At 45.4% G+C, this 24262-nt stretch overlaps 1 protein-coding gene across 1 annotated transcript in view; it reads left to right on the top strand.

Moving 5' to 3' along the window:
* The first annotated feature begins 5891 nt into the window (after positions 1-5891).
* Positions 5892-24262, top strand: part of BARHL1 (BarH like homeobox 1) — a 40291-nt gene continuing 21920 nt past the window's right edge. Inside the window, exons 1-2 of the mRNA XM_083423965.1 lie at positions 5892-7149; positions 14589-14811. Coding sequence (XP_083280091.1) covers positions 6687-7149; positions 14589-14811 — 686 coding nt within the window. The 5' untranslated portion in view covers positions 5892-6686. The remainder of the gene's footprint in view (positions 7150-14588; positions 14812-24262) is intronic.

Here is a 24262-nt window from a genome sequence, read left to right as displayed (position 1 = left end):
TGGATGCTTTAAAAAATAGGATTAGACGAATTCATGGAAGGTAAGGCTTTCAATGGCTGCTAGCTACCCTGATGGCTATGCTCTGCCTTTACTGCTGGAGGCAGTAAATGCTTCAGTGTTCTTGTGCTCAGATCCTGCTTACCAAGCTTTACATTAGGACAGTGATGGCCAAACCTGACCCTCCAGCTGTTTGGGACTACAGTTCCCATCATCCCTGACCATTGGTCCTGTTAGCTAGGGGTGATGGGAGTTGTAGTCCCAAAACAGCTGGAGGGCCAAGTTTGGCCATCACTGCATTAGGGCATCTGCTTGACCACTGTGAAAACAGAATGTTGGGCAAGGTGGGCAACTGGCCTCATCCAGCAGGGCATTTCTTACGTTCTTAGATAACACTGAACTAGCTGCACCAGTGTAATAAGACTTGTAATAAGGCACCTTCCTAAATTCCTATGGACGGTGCCTTGGGTGCATTTGTGAATACAGTCCAGTCCCTCCCAAAACACAGGGGTCTTCAAAACTCTCTCCTTGCAGTGAAAGTGACTGTGTAAAGTTGTCCCTGAACTTTCCCACCTCTGGGATAACTGGAGGCTACAAAAACAATGACTTGAGTTATGATGAGCATTCTTAGATCAGATCTTTAACAGTGATTTAAAATCTGACCATGCCATTCTGTACAGAAGTCAGTCCCAATAAGTGTCAGGGAAGCGGCTCTCGGGCTGCAGCCTAAAAGTTTTTAAGACCCAGAGAGACACTGGAGTGGGACATTGAGAACTAGCGCCATGAGTAGTTTGCTCAGTCCCAAGCAGCTTCTCTTCCCTGCTTCCTTCCTTTTTCTTTCTTCCCTCACTTCTTTGCTCTTCCTCCTCTTCCTCCTCCCTCCCTTCTGTTCCCCCGTTTTCTTTCTTCTCCTCTCCCCTACTTTTCAACTTCTGCTTCTTTTGTTGTTTCTCCTCTTCACACAAGAAGGTAAGGAAGTTGCCTTCAATCGCGTCAGACCATTCCTCTGTCTAACTCGGTGCTGTCTACACTGACTGGCAACGGTCAGACCAGGGGACAAGCTGGGACCTTCTGCATAGAAAGCAGGTGCTCTACCACTGAGCTATGGCCCTCCCCACTTTAAGAAGCAAGCATCTTCCTTTGGAATAACAACACCCGAAGCAGCTCTCGGTCTGTTGGGATCCTGGCGCTGTCCACCCCAGGCAAGTAGAACTTCTTTTCGAGAAGTCCTTGACTTGGTCGTTCCCAGTTAAAAAGAAAAATATTTCCACCAGGAGTGCAGAGCTTTAGCCTAGCTGGCCTCCTGTCTAGCCTAGAAAAAGGAGGGGGCGCCTTCTCATTCATGCCCGGACTGGAACAAATCTATAATCACTAACATGAGTCCTCCACTCATTGGAGAAGTCTTGGCACTGGACCAAATGTCGTGATATATTTTCATTTACTATACATTTGAGATTTGTGTTTGCAGGACTCACACCCTATACCTGTGATTGTAATCTGTTTTGATTGTTTTTAATTTTTCGATTTTAAATGGTTGTAACCACTCCTGGAACCTGCTAAAGGGCAAGTAATAAACGTAATAATGATGAAAATATTGATAATGATAAACTTGCAATATACACCTATTTAATAGCCAGTCTATAAGGCTTCACAAAAAGATAACTCTCTACCCTCCCCCCACAATAGAATCCCATTCTGCTAATTACCCAGTCTGTATATTAGTACTATAATACCATATATACCGGATGCTTATTACTCAGAAGTAAGACCCACTAAGAGGAATATTATGTGCAGTAAGTAAAAAGAGGTAGTTTATGAAACGCTAACAACTTATTACCCTGTTTAAAGCCATTTAGAGACTTGTTTGAGTACTAAGCGGTATATAAGATTAGGCAGGGGGGAAGCGTGAGGTGCAGGAACCGTCACTAACTGGAAGAGTTTGGCAATTCAGTTGGACTCTGAGGTTGCAATCCTAAATATACCCACGTATTCCGGGAGTAAGCCCCATTGAATGCAATTTCTAATTAGCTGCGCCTAGAATTGCAAACTCTTGCGGTCGGAAAAGTTCCTTAACCTGAGCTGCCACTTGGGGAGACCGCGTTGTGCTGCCTAATGACATTTGGGGGGGGAGAGTATTTCCAAAAAATCAAAAATTATTTACTTTATAATTTTTTTTAAAAAAAACCCATTTCACGTATAAGTCCGAAGGACTGAAATAGGCTAAATCAACGGAAAATATTTGCTTTTATTTGGTGAGTATAAGGGAATTTATAAAAATTCTTTATAAATGCAAATCTGTTGTTGTTGTTAGCGCGAGTGCCTTGAACAAAAATTGATATGGATTACACTTTTATTTCCCCACGAAACTGACAGTCCAGGTCACGACTTAACTTGTTTTTCTTGAAGAGGAAAGTCCCTAAGAAACGGGTCTCATTTATGGGACAACAGCGGAGCCAGGCATCAGAAGTGCAGGATTCTAAATAGGAACATAGGAAGAAGCTGGCCGAGTGCCACAACTGGTCCATCTAGCTAGTATTCCGAGCAGGATCCCGCCCAGCCCTGCCTAGAGACGGCTCTAAGGATTAGAACCTTCCGTCTCCAAGGCAGGTGCTCTGCCACTGAGCTACGGTGCTTTCTGCTCAGATCCTGTTCCTCGAGCTGAGTCTCATCCTGCCCTCCCAAGCGGCTCATGTGATCCACTTTCAACCAGCAATGATACAGGAGTGTGTGTGTGTGTGTCTGTGTGTAAGAGCGGGGTGGGGACGACGACGATTAAATGCAGCCATCAAGAAAAGCTTAGGTTACAGCTTTGAAATTTATTAAAACCTTGTCAGTTTCAAAGGCGTGGCTTTGTGGATTTTACTGCGTTGTGGATCAAGGGGGAGCTGAAAAGCGGAGGTCGTGATTCAGCTGGGAGGGCAGATCCAGAATGTAGGAACACACACACACACACACACACACACACACCCCTCCACAAGACAAGGAAGGATCAACACACACCCGCGCGCTTTTTCCTATTGTGTTAAGGGGTTATGGATGGAGGGTCTGTCTGCAGGAACAAAAAAGTCTGAGCAGAAACTTCCAACAGCCCGTCAGTTGGTGCCGGGCTCCCCCTCCTTCTCCTCCCCGTGCCCTCCGACAGCTTGCAACCGTCCTAGGGCCCCCCCTCTAGGGAAAGAGTTCAACTCCCGCCGAGAGAGCGCCTCCCCGGCCGCTCCAGCGGCCGCTCGCAAGCTGCTGAGTCGAAAGGGACCGTCTCGGAGAGGTGGAGAGTCCAGAGGAAAAGAGGGAGAAAGAAGGAGAAGATAAATTGAGAGGAGAGGAAGAAAGGAAATGGTTTTTTTTTAAAAAAAAAAAGATAAATTGAGAATTGGGCGGTGGGGGTGGGGACCGAAATAAAATAACAGCCTGGGGTGAATGCCAAATAGAAATATCATAGCACAGGATCGGGTCCAGGGCTGTAGTTCTAAGCACTTGTTAGTACGTCTCAGCGAGGCCTTGCAGCGCAATCCTAACCACGTATACTCAAAAGTAAGTCTGACTGAATGCAATGGGTCTTACTCTCAGGTAAGTGGGGTTAGGATTGCTGACTTAAAAACAAACAAACTCCCTAAATTCTAGTGGGGAGCATGGCCCTTGGGATCAATGGAGCTTACTTCCTTGTAAACACTATTAAGAACCAGGAAGGTTTAGGGTTCAATGATATTCTGCACGTCAACTCAGGAGGCTTTAACGCCGCCATGATCCCATTGAATTTAGCGAGACTTACTCCTCGGGAAAACATTGCTCGGATTGGCCTGTGGGCAGGAAACATCAACACAAATCACCCTTTTTATGTAGAGAGGGAGACTGCTTTAGGACTCATTCCTTCTGGAATCTGGTCAGTTTCAGGGGGGTTGGTGTTCATTTCGATGTGTGTTTTACAACCCTAGAGACATAAAAGCTCTACCGTGGATTATTATTGTTTGTTAGTTTGTTTATTTGTTCGTTTTAACAATCCAGGTCCTCCCAAAAATATGCCCTTTTCCTCTCATGCCTTTACTGTTCTTTTCCAATCCGCTTTAAAAATGCGTTGGAATCTCTATGCGTGTGAACTTTCCTGGGATAATCCGGTAGGTCTTTTATCAGGCCAGAGAAGGCCGATCTGATGTCTCTTTCCTGAGAGGATATTATTCGGGGGCGGACACGGGGGTGGGGAGATCACACTAAACCATGCAAAGGCTCTTTTGGACTTTAATGTAGCCATATTTTTCGTTGACTTCGAGCTGCCTTCCAGAGAGGTTGAGCGACGTGGCGGCGTCTCTGGTGCGCCTTCTGAAGTGGAGTTGAGAGGAAAGCGCCCCGGAACGTAGTCGGTTCCAAGGCTGTAAAATAAGGGGTGGCGGTAGTTAAGGTTGGTGGTGTATAACCGGTATCTCAAAACGTGGAAGAAAGCGATGATCTGAATGGAAGTGGTCCTCCTCCAATATTAAATTCAGTTTAAGACATGTAAAAAGTACAGTAAAAGACCCCACAGATCTTTTTATTTTCTGTCGACGCAACTGGATCTTTCCTAGTCCCTTAGTAAAGCCTTCTTGGTTTCAAACGAACGGGCATCTCGTTAAGAATCCTGAACTGAGAATTCACCACCAGAGTGTCAATAACTTCAAGAAACTAGGTTGGAAATTTTCCCGATTATTTTTTTAAAAAAACAAGTTCCAATGACATTCTTGGGACTTTTTATCTTTTCCAAACCGACCGTGTGTTTGTTATTGGTGTGTGATTGATGCCACTCTGGGTTCAACAGAACATCTGTGCAAATGAAATGTGTGGATACAAAAATAAATAACTAAATAAATACATTTACTTGTCGGAGAATGCTTCGCTCCTAAGTTCAAATTTAGGATCAAAATCATGGATTTTTTCCTCAAGTATTATTACCACCGTATGAACCAGCCACTGCCAATAAACACAGCCAAATCGTATGCATTTACTTGGAAACAAGACTCACTGAGTCCAGTGGGATTTACTCCCAGGTAGTTATACGCGTAGCTTTAATTCTTACACAAACCACGAAGCATCTACAGTACCATCCGTTTACAAAACACCAGCTAAGGCTGGAATCCAAGGCGACTTAGTTGGGGCCAACCCCAGTCCGGGGGATTTTCTTTCGAGTAACAATACATAGACCAGCGAAATTCAACGCTCGCTCGCTCTTTTAAGAATACAATAATCAATAGGATTCTTCTTAATCTTTCCAATTTAGGCCAGATAGAGTGTCGCCGATTATAGAAAATGTTTTGCTGAGGAAAAGGTAAGGGCGCCAAATGGGGAAAAAAAATTGCGGGGGGTGTGTGGTTAGAACAATTTCAAAGAGCTTAAGTTTGTTTTTTTAAAAAATAAAAAAAATCGCTTGCCTGGCTTTTGCTGAGTCCTTATATAATTATCCTTTTTCTGTGAAAACGCGCACACGGTAATGTTTTTTTTTTTTTTAAAAAAAACAACTTTCATCAGCACGCATAAAGGGAGACAATGATTCAGCTAATTGTGAACCTAAAATAAGCAGTTTTAAAAATGCACCCAACTTCACACACACACACTAGATCTCCCCCGCACGCACACACACCGCATTGCTAATAACCCTATTTAGAACTTCATCAGTGGCGTAATGATAGGAAACAGGGTGGAAATTGCCGGTTAACAGTTGGATCTGGGCTGTAATTAATTCAGTGTCTCTTTTAATCAAACCGAGGAGCGATCAAGTTTCCTTGGTGTGTGGCATGTGTGTGACATCACCCTAAAAGCTGGCCAGCCAATCAGGAGAGAGGCAGTCAAGCACGTGAACTTGGGTTCTTGGTTTAAAAAAAAAAAAGTAGAGGAGGAGGAAGAAGGAGAAGAAGAATTCCAAACTAAACCCAGCAAGTTGAGAGGTGTGAGCGCTGATTAAAAAGGGAAGCACTTTCCACGGGGCGGAGCTGAGCTGTCCTTGGTCCTGAAAGCAACGCGGCGTTCCTACTTCGCCTCCAACATCAGGGACTTTTGCAGGCAAGGCGGCTTCGGAAGGCGACCATGGGAGGCGGTGGCGCGGCCGCGGTCCCGACCCTCCAGTCTAGGCGCTTTCAAAGGTGCTGAAACGTCCTTCCAACCTGCTGTTTTTAGCGCGTTCGCCTTCTTGAGCAGAGACGGACCTCGAACAGAGATCGCCTGCGCTGTCCGCGGTCCTGAAACCTCCCTTTGCTTAGGCGCTGGTACGAAAAGGAGAGCTCGCTCTTCGTTCTGTAATCCGTGCCTCTCGCTTGCCTCATTCACTGCTCTTTTAAAAAAGAAAATCTTGTTATGGACTCTTTAAAAGTTCATTGTTTAGTTAAGTCATTTCCTGTAATTTAGGGCTGATGGATCTATGGTTAGCGGTGGCGATTGCGAATAGTTCAGATTAGGGATCTTTCTCCCTACAAGCAAAGTTTCACTTTCGCCACCCCTACTCTGGCTCCTGTCTTCCCTTCCCCTCTTTCTCTCCCTTGTCTCCTTCCCCTCATCTCTGCAGCTAGCTTGACTGCAGGTTTTCAAGAGGGACAGCGCCTTGGATCGTAATACTGACCTGCGATTGTTGCTGCACTAACTTTGGATCCGAAGTCCCGCAGTTGCAAGGTCGCTTTGCTTCTTCTCGAGCCTAATCCGGACTCCGGCTGGTCAATGTCACCCTGAAAGGCATGGAAGGTGCCAACGGATTTGGGATCGATTCCATCCTGTCCCACCGAGCCGGGAGCCCCGCCATGCCCAAAGGGGAACCGCTCATGGGGGAAGGACGCTCCCCCTTGGAACTTAGTCCCCGCTCCGAAATCAGCAGCGGCTGCCCGTCGCCCCACTCTCCCGGGAGGGAGTGCTTGGAAGCAGTAGCCCAGAGACAAGGTGTGGCAGTGGGGCTGGAGTCTCACCTCCAAGCGGGGCAAATCTTGGCCCCTTCACAATCCAGAACAGTGACCTCCTCCTTCTTAATCAGGGACATCTTGGCCGATTGCAAGCCTTTGGCAGCCTGCGCCCCTTACTCCAGCAGCAATGGACAGAGCGCACAGGAGGCACCGGTTCGGATTCCCCCCAAATCCGGAGAGGACTTCCGGGAGAAGATGGACAAGAACAACAGCAGCAGCTCCTCTTCGGACACAGAATACAAAGGTAAGGAGAGTTTCTCCTAACTCTATACCAGCGCCTGCTGATTTCTGAATGAGCCCTCTATTTCTGAACCAGTAACACTCGCGCACACATACAATAGAGTTTTCCTTCCCGCTGGGGTATCTCCTAAGAACCAAAGCTGGTCGATCTAGCTCACCAGCGGCTTCCGGACAGTAATCCCGCGTGTTGCTAGTCCTCGCGATCTGGTATTCAGAGGTGCATGTGGACATGCAAGTTCTTCTTATCCCCCCCCCCCCCTTTCTCTCTCGGAAGGTTCGAGGATGAAGGACAGGATAACATTCGGTTGGCCTGATTTGGTTTATTTCCTCGTTTTCTGTTTGTTTGTTTGTTTGTTTGTTTGTTCCTGTCGTCAGTTCAATCTGTAAAGCTCCGAATTCTGCTAAAAATATTTTATTTGGAGGGAATGAAGCTAATATGAGAACCTGGCGGAGATAAATACGAAACTTCTTTATTTGCGCATTTAACTCCGCATAACCCAACCACTTGCCTGTTTCGATTGTTATTTCCATCTATTTTGCGCCAGCGATCCTCCTCCATGTCTCCTCAGAAGCAAAACCCATTGAGCTCAATTGGATATACTCTTTCCTGAAAGTGGGTATAAGGGTTGCAGCCCGAGTGTTTCTATAGTCACCAGGATATTCTGGTCTCCATTCTGATTTAAAGTTGAGTCTACTCTGGAGAAAAGGCATTCTGACCCCACCCGATATACACTGGATTTACTGAAATGAGATGGACGGGGTACCAATATTATCAAATTCGTTAGGTTGCGACACGAATGATTTTTGACACACAGATCAATACAAGATGTCAGGCAGATAAGAAAGAAGGCCAAACTTCAGTACAGAAGCTTCGCCTCTTCGATCTGATTTCCTATCATTCGTAATCATCCCTTGAATGATCGGTGTTTCCCCTTGAGTCTGCCCCCCCCCTTAGAAAACTTTTCGATGAGAGAACTCGTAATAACGCAGCGGCGACCTTCAAGCTCCTCGTTCACTGGGCCGAGGAAGCTCTGAATGGCGCCAGTCCCGTTAAGCAAATGACAACTTTTGGGAAAAAAAATCTGCTATGGGGAATAGCTCGAAATTAAATACATTGGTGTTTGCAGAGACGTCGAAAGCAAAAGCAGGTCTTCAGAACAATTGGTGGGGGTGCTCGCCAGAGAGTGATTTTCCTTCTGATAAGAATTGTTTTGTTTTTACTTTCTTTGACAAACACGTTTTTCAAACCGCAAAAGCCACCCGGCCCAGGACATTTCCTCCCGCCATTTGCCCCACCTCGCCATGAGAAGTAACATCCTCAAGAGATTTAATGCCTCGTTCCTCTTCAGGTTTACTTGGAAGCAAACCCCCCATGACGTCAATGAGTTCAATTTCCACTCCGTAAGACTTTAGTTCCGCTTGGTTACTCGCGTGTAAGTCCAACTGAAATCCAGGGCGGTGGAGAATAATTTACCAGTGAAACAGCCGTAAGATTGGACTGAGTTGGAGTTTAATGACAGCACAAACCTAACTACGCCAACTCAGAAGTAAGATCCTATTGAGTTGTGCGGGGGGAGGGGGCTTACTCCCAAGCATTGAGGTTAGGCTTGTCGCCTTAGACAGAAGTCACTGAAAGCAGGAAAAAAGCCTGTTCCGAGATATAGATATAGATATACAGAAATGCCCGATAGGAACCGAAACAAACATAGTTGCGTGGAACGGAAAAGGCGCAGCTTTATTCTGGAGCAAATCTCACTGAAATCTAGGAGGCTTGATGCAGAGTAAACAACGCGGCCCAGGATGAGAGTTCCAAACAGAAGCTCTTTTTTCCTCCAGGCCAGAATAGGATCTGCAACGAGGTAGACGTCTGCAGTTCCTGGTGGGTTTTATATTTCCTTTGGAAGGAGAAACTGACAGAATGGAAAAGCGGCCCAGGTAAAGATCAGGTCGTTGGATCGAGGGAGGCCATCCCTTTCGATAGCGCTTTTCCTGTAGCTCCGAATAGCGCGATTACTCCTGTGTTGCAAGTTAAGACCTACTTTGTTCAGTGGGGCTGGCTCCCAAGCATGGCTGCGATCCAGATAGACCTTTACCCTATTGAACTCAAGCGGACTCACTTCTGCGCGGACGCGGTTAAAACTTCCGACTTGCAGCCCCATCCGAAGATGGTTTACTCGGAAGCAACTTCCGCACGCGAGGTTCAATGCGTGGCTTCCTTGCTCGCAAACATGCTCAGTAAATGCAGGTTTAATTTAAATAAAATAAAACCAATAACATTTTTTTAAAAAAATATAAAAAGTAAAATTCCATCTTCGGCCTGTTTATACAAAAGGCCCGGATCTTGGCCACGCGCTCCTCCTCCTTTTCCAATTTTGTGGGCGCATCCAGAATTAACAGCTGGGCCTGTAGAAAAAGGCAGGTGGTATTCTGGACCCAGGCAGGGTCCCCCACTGGGGAATTCCTGCCCTTAAGTCCAGGTCTTTTCTGTTTCCAACCCCCCCCCCCATCCCACCCCCATTAACTAATTAAAATTTCAGTTGCTAAGAAAGAGAGACGGAAATTCTTTTTCAAACCTTCTTCGTTCCCCCCCCCGCCCCAACCGAAAATTGTGTTGTATTTCAGCCGCAAACATATACCCCCCCCAAAAAAGCATTTTACATTACCATTCAACTTTATTTTTTTTGCTGTTTACTTGCTGTTTTTAAAGGCCGAGTTGCTACAGTGAGAGCCACATCAAGGATATATTTAGAAGCGTGGAACTCTAACATCAAGAGGTGTCTCCTTCTTCACATTTATTTTATTTCTCCCTTTCTTCCTTTTCTCTTCCCCCCTTTCCTCCACTTTTCTCTCCTTCTTTTACCTCCTTCCTTTAGCTCTGTCTTCATTTCCCCTTTCTTTTTTCCCTTCTTTCCCCCTTTCTTCTCTCTCTCTCATTCCCTCCTTTTCCTCTCCCTCTTCCTCAGAGGAACTTCCCTGAACCTCCAACCCCCCTCTCCACTTTCTCAGTCTCTCCCTTCTTCTCCCCTCTTCCCACCTCATCACAACTCCAGAATCAGGTTCTCTGCCAACAGCATCACCCTTAAAAACATAGGTTCTTCCTCCTAAGCTCACAGTTCTTTGCACTGACTGGCAGCGCCTCTCCAGGGTTTCAGACACGAGATAATTCGCAGCCCTCCATGGAGAGATGCCAGGAATTGAGCGAGGCGGGTGCTTAACCGCTGAGCGACGGCCCTACGCTTAACGCCCCCACCTTCCCCTCAGGTACACAGCGCCAACTTTCTCTCTGTCCTAGCCCCCTAGTCTAAGCTGAACATCAAAGCCTAAAGAGGGGTCTATTTTGAGAGAGAGAGAGGGAATGATTTCTTATTTAGCTTTCCAAATATTAAATTCATTTTTTTGCCGCCCGCCCAGCCCCCCCGCAAAGTAAACATTCTGTAGAGGTCAGTGCCACTGATTCCAGGACACCCCCTTTATTTCTTATAAAGAGAGGAGGGGTGAGGAGAAGAAACAGACTTGTTTGCGCCTTCCATCCATCAATGAAAGAGCATCTCATGTTTAAGAGATATTCATGCCTATCTGGACTCGGTTTCTGGTTGAAGGGTTTCCCATATCCCTGGTGGCTCAATTAAGTGGATTATTGTCTTCCTACAGAGAGAAATCAACGCGCGTGGAGGCTGAGCTTTGTCGCTCCTAAACCCTGCCACAATGAAATTTACCATAAACCCCTGTAAAAAAGCTAATGCGGCCAATTTATATAAACCGGAGCCAGCTTCCCCCCCACCCTATAGATAAACATAATCTCTTTAAGAACAGAGATAAAGGGGGTGGGCGAGAGAAAGGGGGGAGGAACTGCAGGCCGTAGCCATTTCTCTCGGAGCTTTCACCCTTTATTTTTGCTTTCCATCAATCCGAAATGCCCTTTTTATCGAAAGGGATATGTCTTGCACCATGGGTGGGGAGGAATCGGTTTCAATCCAGATTGAACAGGAGTGACTCCCGTGCGATCTGGGGGGAAAGTAAATCTGTGTTCAAGGGAAGGAAGGAGAGGGGAGCGCTAATGATTTCTGGCAATATCTAGTACCCCCTTCCAATGGCTCAGTGTGAAACCACTTTAAATTCGCTGTTGTTTAACGTAGAAAGAAAGGGATAATGGGGGGGGGGTATCAGAGCTGAGGGGAGAAGGCAGAAGTTTGACCTCCCTTGCTACTTTTATTTGACAACTGCCCTTATTGGGTTCAGTTGCCCGTTCAAACACCAGGCTCCCTGCCTACTCCGAATATATACAAAATGTATTGTGAATCAATCAGAGAGATGGGCTGCCCTCCAATTGTGACCTAGCTCTACCGAAAGCCTTCTTTTTGGGCAACCCAGAAAGTTGAGGCAGTTTTCTTTTCCTTTATGTGCCTTGAGAGAGGGAGGGGGGTTGCTGTTTGGGGGTGGGGGGAAGGGGAAAGTCTGCACTTCTCAATATATATAAAATATCTGGAGAGAGAAAGGGGGGAAGGGAGTCGTTGGTTCTTTTTCCTTGGATAGATAAGCGATCCTTTGTTTTTGTTTTGTTTTGGGATGGAAAGCCTCAGGAACGCCTACTTTGGGGTGGTCTTTAGCGGGCTGCTGTGGGTTCGAATCCTCAGTCAGGCCTCTGTGGTAGGACTCGAGTCAAGCCTACTTCGCAGGGTGATGTGAGGATAAGTTGGATACCACACGCAACTCTTCGGAGCGAGGGCGGGCTTCAAATGTGGTGGTGACGGCGGCAATAATACATGGATTAATGCCAGTTTTATCCCAAAACTAACAACAACAACAACAACAACTCTAATACCATTTCTTTTGGAAGTTTCTCTAGGAATTTGAGGAAGCTGATCAGCCCCGATTTCTTTCAGAGTTAATCCCTGAAGCAACAAAATATGGGTGCTGTCGTAATTCTCAACATTTAAAATCCGACATCAATTACCTGGGAGTCAGCTCCATTGAACTCAGTGGGTTTACTTCTGAGTAGCCCTAGGTAGGGTGGCATAGCTTACTGTTCAGTGTTGGAAACTTTATTGTCAGCGGAGGTGAGAAAGTCGGGGGGGCGGGGGCGGAAGCCAGTCAATAAACCCATGGAGGAAAATAAGGATTTTGTGGGGGAAATGGGAAAATTTGAATTTTAAGAAAAGTCAGAGACCCAAGCACACTGATAGAGGCATAAATCCCTTAGAACTCGCCGGGACATTTCTGAGTAGATCCAAGCAACTAAAATGACGCACGTTTAGGCTGTAGCCCTCCACCCATTTACCTGAGAGGAACCCTCGTGGAATTCATTGAGGGTTACTTTTTCTGACAAGGCATTTTAGGGTTGCAGTAAATATTGGGGAGGGGGTTTAGGCTGCGTCCTATCCTGGCGTTTACTTCGATATAAGCTTGACAGATCTCGGTGGGATTTGCTCCCAAATAAACGTGCACAGAATCGGGGCCGTACAGCACGTGCTTCGCTCTGGTTTGAAATCAGTGGGAGGCGGGCAGTGTGTTCACCGGGAAGAAAACACCATTGACTTCACTGAGACTTACTCCCAGGTAGAAGTGCATAACCTGGCTGGCGGCCTTGAAAGTGCTCAGTTTTGTCCGCATTGCATCTTCAGAAGGACAATGCGGGTACCCTCAAACCAAGATTAAAATGTCAATTTTAAAATTCAATTCAATTTGACTTGTTTGGTTTAATCCTCTGCTTTTAAGCCCGCAAAAGGAAGAATTTTTGCCTCAGATACCGAAATTTCTCTGGGTTGTATGCAAAGGTAGTGCTACTCAGAGTTGACCTATTGAAAATAATTAGTTTAAATGGGTCTACTCTGAGTAGAATTTAGCTGGCTGAAACCCAAAGGCTTTGTTGAATCTGTATGGATTTAGGGTAGTGTATTACTTACTTTGGCATTCATTAATTCAGATTATCAGTAATTCCAGTTGCAAAAACCTCGGATTTATTTCCATTATAGAAAACAAAATCAGAGCTGTCTCCAATTAGTTTTTACTCTGAGTAGCCTCGCCGAAATCAATGGATCTAGTCACGCTCATTAATTTCAGTGGGTCCGGCCTGAGTACTGTAATGGGTAACGTTGGCTACAGATCACAGTTAAAACGAATTAAAGTACTGTACCTATAGTTTAAACCGGAGTGCAAATCCGGCATCCCATAATTATTGACACTCTTTGTTAGCAATAAGATATTTTCTAAAATTTCCAGGTTCGTTTCGTATAGCCCGACCCTAGGCATGTTTTACACGGAAGTAACTCCCATTGGGTTGAGTGGCGTTTACTTCCCTATCGTCTTCCCTGTTACTTGTGAGTAAATTGTACGGATCGTGTTGAGACTCCATCTCAAGCGCATACGTTTATTCCTGTAAATCTAGTTGTCTTGCCTTCTTAAAAAAAAAAAAAAAAAATCCGTTTGCCCGAAGGATGCAATCTATATTTTGGGGGGGGGGGGGGTGACTAACTTCAGTAGTAGTTTCTTGGCATTCCTAACGCGCATCTCGATCCTACCCGTGTTTACCTGGAAGTAACAGTGCAATCTATTCCAGAATGACACAGTGAACACCGAGTTTATTTTATTTAAGCGGGGGGTGGGGATAGTTTGTATGAATGTCTTCCCAGGCTGGATCTTCCCTTTAAGATCAATATTTATATATTATTCCGTGAAGAACATTTTGGGCAGCACCTAAAGTTAAGCGCTGTGACATCCCCTTAATTTCAGGGTTTGCACTAAAAGGCTTGGGGACTAGAAATATGTTTGAATAAATAAGTAATCATAAGGAGAAATGTTTCAAGGTCTTGCTTAACTCTTTGGCACTTAAATCAGGCTGAACTGGATCGCGGACGCCGACGACTGTGAACCCAGCCCCAAGGTCGATATGATATTGGGCGGGCTATAAATAATTTTAATAATAAAATAAATAATGTGTACGCATGCATATAGATATTTTTGTGGGTGGTTAAATTTACTGTCCTCTTGGTACATATTGATATATATCTCCCTCCCCAGTATCTCAGGTCGAGGGTATCTCAAAATTAAGTGACTAGTTCTCATGAAAGTCAAGTACCTTCGGTTTATAATACAGTTACGCTGTTCCTAACCGGGCTTCTTTGACTTATCAATGGGCCTTACTTCTGAGTAAACATACCTAAAAGGAGGATCTTAAGGCTGCAACCTTATTCACATTTCACTGACGAGGAAGCCCCATAGAACGCTATGGAAGTTACTTTCGAGTAAACAGGCATAGGGATCTCATAGAAAGGGGCGCGGACCTTGCGCAAGAGAAACGAGCAAGCGGCCCGCGCCCCGCGCCTAGGCGTCTGGTCTCTTCACTTGTCTTCCCTCCCGCGTTTGATAAGCGGACTTTCCCTTCTAATCTGTCTGCACTGATTGTGGCAACGCCTTTTCTCTTCCGCCCCCCTTCCCCCCGCTCAGTGAAAGAAGAAGGGGACAGAGAGATCTCCAGTTCCAGGGAGAGCCCCCCAGTGAGGCTGAAAAAGCCGCGCAAGGCCCGCACAGCCTTCACGGATCACCAGCTGGCCCAACTGGAGCGGAGCTTCGAGCGGCAGAAATACTTGAGCGTGCAGGACAGAATGGAGCTGGCCGCGTCCCTCAACCTCACAGACACCCAAGTAAAGACCTGGTACCAGAACAGAAGGTAAAAAGAGAGCGCGGGTGGGTGGGTGGCAAGGCAAGGAGGAGGAGGAGGCGGGGCATCTTTCACCTCCCTTACTTCGGATTAGTTACCATGGGAAAGGGTATTGTTCCTCCCACTCTGGTTTTCGAAGAGCGCAGTTCTATGCAAGTTTATGCTCGAAAATTAAATCCTGTCCCTTGCAGGAAAGTTTGTTTTGGATGGCATCCTAAATCTTTGGGTGAAGGTTGGGAAGAGAGCCTACTTCAGGGGTTGCAAAAAGCAGAGGAAAGGGTGGTAGTTACTCTGCGGCGGTTACTCTTTTTAATAATAATAATAATAATAATAATAATAAATGTCATCCTTTACTTTAAACTTCTTTGGCAAAACGCTGTGCCTCCCCAACACTGGACGGGGAAAAATCAAATCCACAAACTCGAGCTGTTACCAAAGTAATTAACACAGAGAGAAAAAAATTCTGTTTCTCCTTCAGTTTAGTTGAAGGAATTTAGTTTTGAAAGATGCGTGTATATATTTTTTTAACGCATTTAGGTGAGTTAACCCCCCCCCCCTTGTACTCCAGCTCTAACTCCCATCATCTCTGTCCATTGACCGTGGTGGCTGGCGCTGATGGGAATCAGAGTCCAACTGCATCTAAAGGACCAGTTTCCCCTCCCCTGACCTAATAAAATATTATTTTTAATATAGTCAGCTTCAATGCCGCAGTGACACTTGCACGCTTTTAAACTACACAGAGCTCTTCCAATGTGCCACAGTAAAGGCGTGCAAGGTTTTTTGGTTACACAAGACTCTTGGTCAGATTATTAGGCGAAAGTATTCGAACATCGAAAGAGTTAGTTTACTAATATTCTTAAAGGTCTCCTTAAATAAATAAAATAAAATAAAATAAAATAAAGAAAAAAGTTCTAGGTGTCCTGGAAGAGATTCAGATATACAAGCATTTTAAAAGCGCTGTATGAATGGTAAGTTTGATGATCAACAGTATTTCAGGCGAAATATTAGTTGCGTGCGTGCATAGACAGAGCAAAGTTGGCTACAACTTTTTTGGAGCGCGGGGGGTGATCTAGGAACGTAAAGGGGGTTTTTCCCCACGTTCGTGCAAAGGTAAATTAGCCTGTACGTTCCAAGGGCATGTAAAATACTTCACGCTTACATTTTAGTGTGTCGTCGCTTACTTTGTATTTTAATTAAAATCCTTGAGTGCAACGATCTCCATCTCTCCCCCAGAGGGCTGTTTAACCCTTTCCTCCTCCTCAACATTCCAGATCAAACTCCCAGAAGGGTGAACGGGAAGGAACCGGGGAGGGTGAAATTAGCAGAGGTACCTATATCCTGTTTTGTCTAGTAACCAGGTAAACCACAAACACTCACAGATCTGAAACTGCTGGGCCCCGAAGCAAAACGCGCTTTTCCTGATATCTACCCGTGCAGCCCTGACACGTACAAAGAAAGTTTGTCAATATTTGGGGCTTCTGAGAGTGTTGGTTGCTTTAAAAGACCAAACACGGGTCCTCGATCTCTTCGTTCGCCCGCGCACAGACACAAGCACGCACAGCCCCCGGATTATTTTGCCTTCGCTGACTTGCACCTGAACGTGTGAATGGTTTCTGCCAACTGTAATGGCGTCGGAGGTGATTCTGAGGTCCTTCCCATGGTTTTGGATCCTCATTGGCTGGCTCAATGCTGCAGCGATGACCATGCATATTGGTAACTTTGGGTGTCTAAATTTTGACACAAAATCTTCACTTTTGCTCAGAACTGAACGGCCATGACTCACGTAGGCCCGTTACTGTCAGTAGGTCTACTCTGAGTAAAGGTTAGTGGAATACAACGCAAAAAGTCGTTCCACACATTACCTTCCAGCAACCCCGAGTTTGGGCAAGGAACAGCAGCCAGTTCTGTGTCTCTGCATGGTAATCCCCCCCCCCAAAAAAACCACCCCACACAGCTCTGCTTCAGTCATATAACATATATCACATTGGCTGCTTGTCCTGGGATGATGGGAGTTGGAGTCCAGCAACGTCTGGAGAACCAAAACTTCCCCATACCTCTGGCTTCCCCCTTAAAACATAACGTCTCTCTCTCCCCACAGTTTGGGTGTTTGTAAACAGTCAGGATCCGATCCCGAAAATAAATGTAAAATTCATTCACAGGCGCAAGCAAATCATCCCACGCTTTAGTCCCATCTCTTTCCCTAGCCGGCACCAGCTTGCGTGTTATTAAATCCAGACGTGCTGAAATGAAATAGCGCCTGGTTTCAAAATGAGCGAGTTTTCCCCATTTGGAAATTAGCGCTTTAACAACTGGCTCAGATTGTTGCCAAACTCACCTTTTTCTAGCCAGAGGTTCAAACCAGCACTTAGCAAATTTGAAGGTGCCTTCCTCTTATTATTATGTAGATTTTTTAAAAAAGAGTTAATTGCATTCTTTGGTTAGAACTGTCCTTTTCTTTGCACATATCGGAGGCTATATTTCAGCTGTAAATGAGCCAAGGACGGTACCACGTTCTGATATTGGAGGACATTAACACAACTTGTTTATTGATTTGTTTGCAGGGAGATTAGACGAGGTCGCCTATTTTAATGAGCATTAATTCTGATTTGTTTGCACGGCGGTGAGACGACGCAAGTCTCATTCACACGATTTTCAGCTCACTTCCCCTACTTTCCTCATCCCAAAAAGTCATACATTTCGCGGGTTCAGCTATAATTGTGTGCCTGACTTGAACTGGCTAGCAGGTAGCTGAATTTCCACCTGAAAATAGCTACAACCTCTCTCTCCTCATGCAAACGTCCTCACTGTTCATCTTAAATACCTTTCCTTCCCATTCCTTAACGCTGAGCTCCTTTGCAGGAATATTCATTCTGCAGGGAGAGTGAGAACACCCATACAGGGTTGCTAACTTTTCTTTATTAGAGCTGCTCTCGTGCTTTTCAGGGACCCAGCCGGAGGAAGCTTTTCCCACCAGCCATCACCCTTCCAGGGAAAGGTATAAGTACCTAAGGTGTGTTTGGGAGTCAAGTTGATGCCAAAGGGCAGAGGAGCAGGGGTGGCGGAGAAAAGGTGGCAACTCATTACATGGAATCAGGGGCACGCAGTGCGAGGCTAGTTATGGTTTACTCAGAAGTAAGTCTCATTTTGATCCAGTTTTAATTTGAGCCAATGGGCTGTTTCAGCTTCGGTCGTACCATTGAAATTAATGACCAACTTAGGTCCATTAATTTCAGTGGGTCCACCTTGAGTATAACTCAGCAAGACACTATCCAATATTTTCAGGAATACTGCTGAATGCAGAAGCAATTTATAAGGAGGAATGGCAGACGAGGGCGCCTCTGAGCATGTAAGGTGTGCTCTTCTCGAAGGTAAGAGAACACCCACATCTGCGTCAGGAATAAAGTCGTTTAAAACAAAATATATCAGTCAAAGAACATTTCAATCAAGGTCAAACTTAAATTTTCGCTGTTCACAATGGATATCTGACTCCGTCGAGTTTCCTCTTCCAATAGGACTTCTTAACACGCCCTGGAACTAAGTCCAAAAATTAGAGGTTGATAAAGTAAGAGATTTTAGGCAGTGGCAGGTGTGAAAAGAATTGCATTGTTATGGCCCTTGGCTTCCACCAAAGAATACTGGGAACTATAGTTTACCCCGCCACGGTGCTACACTTCCTAGCACAATTAACAATCAGCAGTTCCCAGTTTCTTGGCGCGATGTCATGTTCTTTAAACGTATGGTATGTAGGCAGTTAAAAAAAGAGACCTTCTGGCGCATTTGCGGGGCAGTTCCAACTCGGTTTATTCAAAAATAAGTCCCCTCGAGTTCCATGTGAGAACGGGCATATGGCTGCAGCCAACGCTGCGGTTCTTTTTATTGAGGTCGCCTTCTTGCTAACCAAGACTGGAGAACACGGATTCCCAGTCCTCACGGCAAACCATAAATGGAACTCCAACAAAAAGAAAGCGTGTAGAATGCTGCGATATGGAAAAGGAAATGTCCGTTGACATGTGCAAATGCATCACTCGATGAGCAGAGAGCAAGTTAAACGTGTGAACGGTCTCTCAACGGGAGCTGACACGGGAGTTAAATCTCATTGGCAACAACGAGGCTTCTTTCCGAGTAAGCCTGCCTAGGAGCACAATTGCCTCCCTTCCTCAAAAATGCCCCTTTTCCTGAGAGGCCTGTGGCTTTAACCCTTTAGTCCTCAACCCCTATGAAAAGAAACTAGTCTACACATAATTTGCATTTACCAATATTTCTCTCTTAACCGGCTCGGGCCTTTCCCCAGTGGCTAAATGCAGACTGTAAGCTCTTGAGGGACGAGACCTGTTACATTTCTTTGTGACTCTCAGAGGAGGGGTGTGGCATATACATTGATGGTACTATATAAATAAATAATCATTATTATTTAAATTATTTATTGCCCACTTTCCTCCCTAACCTCTTCATAAAAAAATCCCAATAATGGGATATCTACTCCTTTTCAGAGTAGACCCTGTTGAAATGGCTGTAGCTAAATTAGTCAAGTCCATCAATTTAAAACAGACCTGCAGTTGTTTAGAAGGCGTAATAATAATAATAATAATAATACTAATAATAATAATAATGTATCCATTGCTAGTCCCACTCAGAGTAGATCCACAAAAAATAATGGACATGACTAATTTAAATCCAATAATTTCACTGTGCGTGCTCTGAGTAGAACCCAGCAATAATAGTTACTATTATTTTTATTGTTATTTGGCGTATGGAGAAAAGAAGAAGTTGAACACTCAGCCTCGTGCACGTCCATTTCCCACATTACAGATAGGTTTCAAGACTCAACACGTGTTTTTTTTTCAATCCTTTCCTTCCCTCCACCAGTTTCTGTTTCTGGTTTTTTTAAGGTTCGATTTTGTTATATGAAGCCTGGTTTTGTAAATAAATCTCTTCCCACCAATCGCAATTATTTAATGCCCGCTGTTTACCTCCCACCCACCCCCAATCTTCCCATCCCCGCATTTCCCCTAGAAGCAGAAACTATTTCACAGCCGAGACTAGTCGTTTAATTCGGGAGGGCAGAGAAAATAAGAGCGACGCGAGTGGGTGGGTGAGAGAGCAAAACTCTCCCGGTTGTTTTTTTTTTAAGCTAAACACACACAACATTGCACATAACACACTGGCCCATTAATAATAAATACCAATTACTGCTTTGGGCATCAATAATTAAGAGCAGTTACAGTAATTACACAATTATTATGATGATGAATAATTTACTCAGGAAAATAGGTCTGAAAGCGCTTCTTCCGCAGCAAAACGGCGAGAGAAAGGGATTGTGGAGGCGGCTTTTGATGTGAGGCGGCGGCTCCCGAGCTCCTAGTCATCGTCCGGCCTGCGCTCGGTAGCTCCAATTAGTAAAAGAATAAGAGTTTCCCCATTTTGGCACCGCCGCATCTCAATGCGTGGGATACACAGACAGGGCAACAGATAGTCCGGAAGATACCGGTCAGTTTCACCATTGGGTTGCAACTCTGGTCCATTTCATCTGTCGTTTTGTGAGCGTTCCAGCCCCTCTATAAGCGACAAACACAAGCGATTTATTTGTTCCGCTCCCCACCCCCTTTCCTCTCAGACGCACAGATTTCTCTGTGTCTCGTTCACACGATTTCCTATCTTTGTTTTTTCTGCGCCACCTCCCCCCCATTGATCGGAGTTCCGTTTTCGTTTTTGTTTTCCAACTGACAATACTAGCGCATTGGCGATGGATTTATACCGGGCCATCTGAAGGTCACGACTTTATTAGTTGTTCCACGGTTGTTTTCCCAGTGCCATTGCGTCACAGTTGTGCTGGAGAGGCACTCTTGCCATATAGCACTGCAAAAGCAGAACCGAAACGAAACAAAATAAAGCAGAGTATTTGTGGTATGAAGAAAGTCAAAGGACTTCACCCGGAAGCTACATGCAAAGACGGGAAACAAATCAGTACTGTATGACCACCCCCGAACTTTTGTAGGTACAAACGATATTGAAAGCTCAGTTGTGTATAACCACCCTGATATCATCATGAGCACAAATAATTTTGTGTGCACGATAAAGAAGATGTCCAAATGGTCCTTCTCTCACATACAAAAGTTATCATTATTAATTATCCACCCTTCACCCTAAGGTCCCAGAGTGGATAACAGCATAAAAGCACAATACTAAAACCAGTTTGGAACAACCTACAATCACATAAATAAGTTAGGTCCTAAAAATACCCACCTCAAGTGTCAAAATCTGGGGTGAAGGGGTACGCCTTCAGCATTCATAGGGGAGTTACACAGGTTGGGGGTCACCACAAAGAAGGCCCTCTCCTGGACTGCCGCCTTCCTGCCCCCAGCGTCTGAGGGCAGAGGAACTAACAAAAGGGCATCGTTTGCCCATCTCAGCCCTTAGAGGGTCTCTAGGGAAGGAGGCAGACTTCCAGATATTTGGTACCTGAATCATTTAGGACTGTGAGCACCTTGAATTGGGCCCGGAAATGAGCAGCAACCAGTGCAGCTGTTTTAAAACAGGAGTTATGTGACGTCTAAATGGAACCACAGCCGTTAATCTGGCTGTTGCATTTTGGACGCAGTTAAGTTTCCAAGTTGTCTTCAAGGGGAGCCCCACATAGCGCACGTTGCAATAATCCAGTCTAGAAGTTACCAGAGCGTGGCATACAGTGGCCAAATCATCTCTGTTCTAAAGGGGTTGTCGTTGGCAGTGTGTGTGTGTCACACATACACATTTTTATTTGTTGTTTAGTATGCCTCTGAAAACTGGTTGCTGAGATTCGCAAGTGAAGAGTGCTGCTTTCGCACTCAGGTCCTGCTTGTGGGCTTCCTGTGGGGGCATCTGGCTGGCCACTGTGAGAACAGGATGATGTGAGCAGGCAGGCTCTTCTTATGTTCTTACATCATCAGAGCCAAGCTTAATGTAGTGGCAAGACTGCAGATTTAGATTTTTCTTCTCTCGGTGGTGTAGTGGTTACAGAGTGTCAGAGTAGGACCCAGGGGTCCAGGGTTCAAATTCTCCAGTTATGGACTTCACTGGATGGCTTTGGGCTGGTCACCAACCCTCAGTCTAACCCATGAATAGGCAACCTAAGGCCCGGGGGCCGGATCCGGCCCAATCGCCTTCTAAATCCGGTCCGCTGATGGTCCAGGAATCAGTGTGTTTTTACATGAGTAGAATGCGTCCTTTTATTTAAAATGCATCTCTGAGTTATTTGTGGTGCATAGGAATTCGTTCATTTATTTTTTTAAAAAATCTAGTCCGGCCCCCCACAACGTCTGAGGGACAGTGGACCGCCCCCCCTGCTGAAAAAGTTTTCTGACCAACCTATCTCATGCAGTTGTTGTGAGGCCGTGGAGGAGGAGAATCATGTGTACACCCCCCCCCCAAGCATCTTTGGGGATAAGGTGGGATAGAAATGTAATAAAGTTATCGTGCCAACCTATCCATGCAGGAAGCAAAACAAACGAATAACAGAAAGTCAATCACAGGCTCCACCCATTAGGTCTTTCATCCAGATCTTGCGCAGATCCACTTACCTGTAAGCTTGACTGAATTCAGCTGGACTAAGTTCTGAGTATAAATCATTAGGATTGCTGTGTTAGGAATGTAGTGTGCTGCTTTTTGGTGAGTTAGGCCCTTGGTCTACACTGACTGGCAGTGGCTCTCTAGGCCTTCAGACAGGACCTCTGTCCCAGCCCTACCGGGAGATGTTGTGAATTGAACCTGTGGCTTTCTGCATGCAGGGCAGATGCTCAGCCACTGAGCTACCGCCTTCGTACAAGGGTGGAATGCCTACAATTTGTAACCCTAGTTTGTTCTCCTTGTGTGTTCTTTCGATTCATCACTCCGCTTCTCTAATGTGGTTCTGCTGCGCAGCAAAGGTGCATATATTTGCTCTGAATGGAATCCCAATGGACAAAGTGGGCTTTATGCCCCAGCCGGCAGGTATCAGATCAGATTGCAAATTAATCAGAATGTTTGATGGGATAAAGTGATCTATTGGGGGGCTTCGGGCTGAGGAGAGGTCAGAGGGTTCTGAAGACCCCCAAATAGGAACTCTGCAAAGAATAAATTCAAACAAAAATAATTTGCTATGCTTTTTTGAGTGAGAAACTGAAGATGGGTCAGTTAAGCCGCTTCCTCTTTTGGATATCAATTCCTCTCTTTCTGTGTGGACATGTGTGTGTACAGTGTTTATTTTGAATTTCTTCCTATAGATTGAACCTGACAGCCACATAAATGCAGTTTGCTGCCTGTGGGCATTTTTTTTTTTAAGTTACATTAAAATGGAACAAAAAATAGATTCCAGTTCGACTGTCCCCTCAAAACTCCTTACAAATTGTATGAACTGGTTTCCATCTCACTCAGTTGTGTCTTGAACTCAGAACAATTGTAACAACTATTTTAATTTGGTTTTGCTTCTTCGAACCAGACTTTTATGTCTAAATTGAAACGTCACAACATATTTCCCATCCTACCAGCATTTTATTAAAACAGGAGGCCAGGGGCATCTGAGAAGGCAAAAAAACCTCCCCTTATTTTTGTTCCTAACATCTGATATTCTGAAGTAGACTGCCTCTGGATGTGGAGGTTCTACCTGAATTAGCACGTACCTAATAACTATTGCAGGACGCGGGTGGCGCTGTGGGTAAAACCTCAGCACCCAGGGCTTGCCGATTGCATGGTCGGCGGTTCGAATCCCCGCGGCGGGGTGAGCTCCCGTCTTTCGGTCCCAGCTCCTGCCCACCGAGCAGTTCGAAAGCACTACTAAGGGCAAGTAGATAAATAGGTACCGGTTAATAGCGGGAAGGTAAACGGCGTTTCCGTGTACTGCGCTGGTGCTGGCTCGCCAGAGCAGCTTCGTCACGCTGGCCACGTGACCCGGAGGTGTCTGCAGACAGCGCTAGCCCCCGGCCTCTTAAGTGAGATGGGCACACAACCCTAGAGTCGGACACGACTGGCCCATACCTTTACCTTTAATAACTATTGCTCAGCCCATGCTGGTTTTTCCTTTAATTATTATTATTATTTAAGCCACTTAGGTTAGTGGCTATTATCACTTCTTCTGTTGCAGATTTCAATTAATTAATTCTGCCTTGTACTTTTATTTTGGCTGGCCTGCAAGAACTCCCTTTTCAGTATGCCAGTTATGTAATTTTAGACTCCAACTTAATTGACTTGTGGAGCCCCTCTCTTTTAGATGGTAACGCATATAATTTAATTTGCTTCAAAACACACTGCTGCATTTCCACCCCCCCTAGCTCCTCCCACTGAACGGGGACCATAAAGACCAACCTTGCAGGTGCCACAATCTCCATCAATTTCATTGGCTAACCTCAAAGTCTGTTTGGGGAGAGAATGATATATTCCTTGCTCCGTGCCATTCAAAATTTCATAAGCTTCTGGTATGCCTCCATTCTCCATAAGTTATCTCTCTGTG

Source organism: Podarcis tiliguerta, assembly GCF_965153285.1.
Source record: "Podarcis tiliguerta genome assembly, chromosome: Z".
Classification (NCBI taxonomy): domain Eukaryota; kingdom Metazoa; phylum Chordata; class Lepidosauria; order Squamata; family Lacertidae; genus Podarcis; species Podarcis tiliguerta.
Note: the sequence above shows the minus strand (reverse complement) of the source record. Positions and strands in the feature narration are given on the sequence as shown.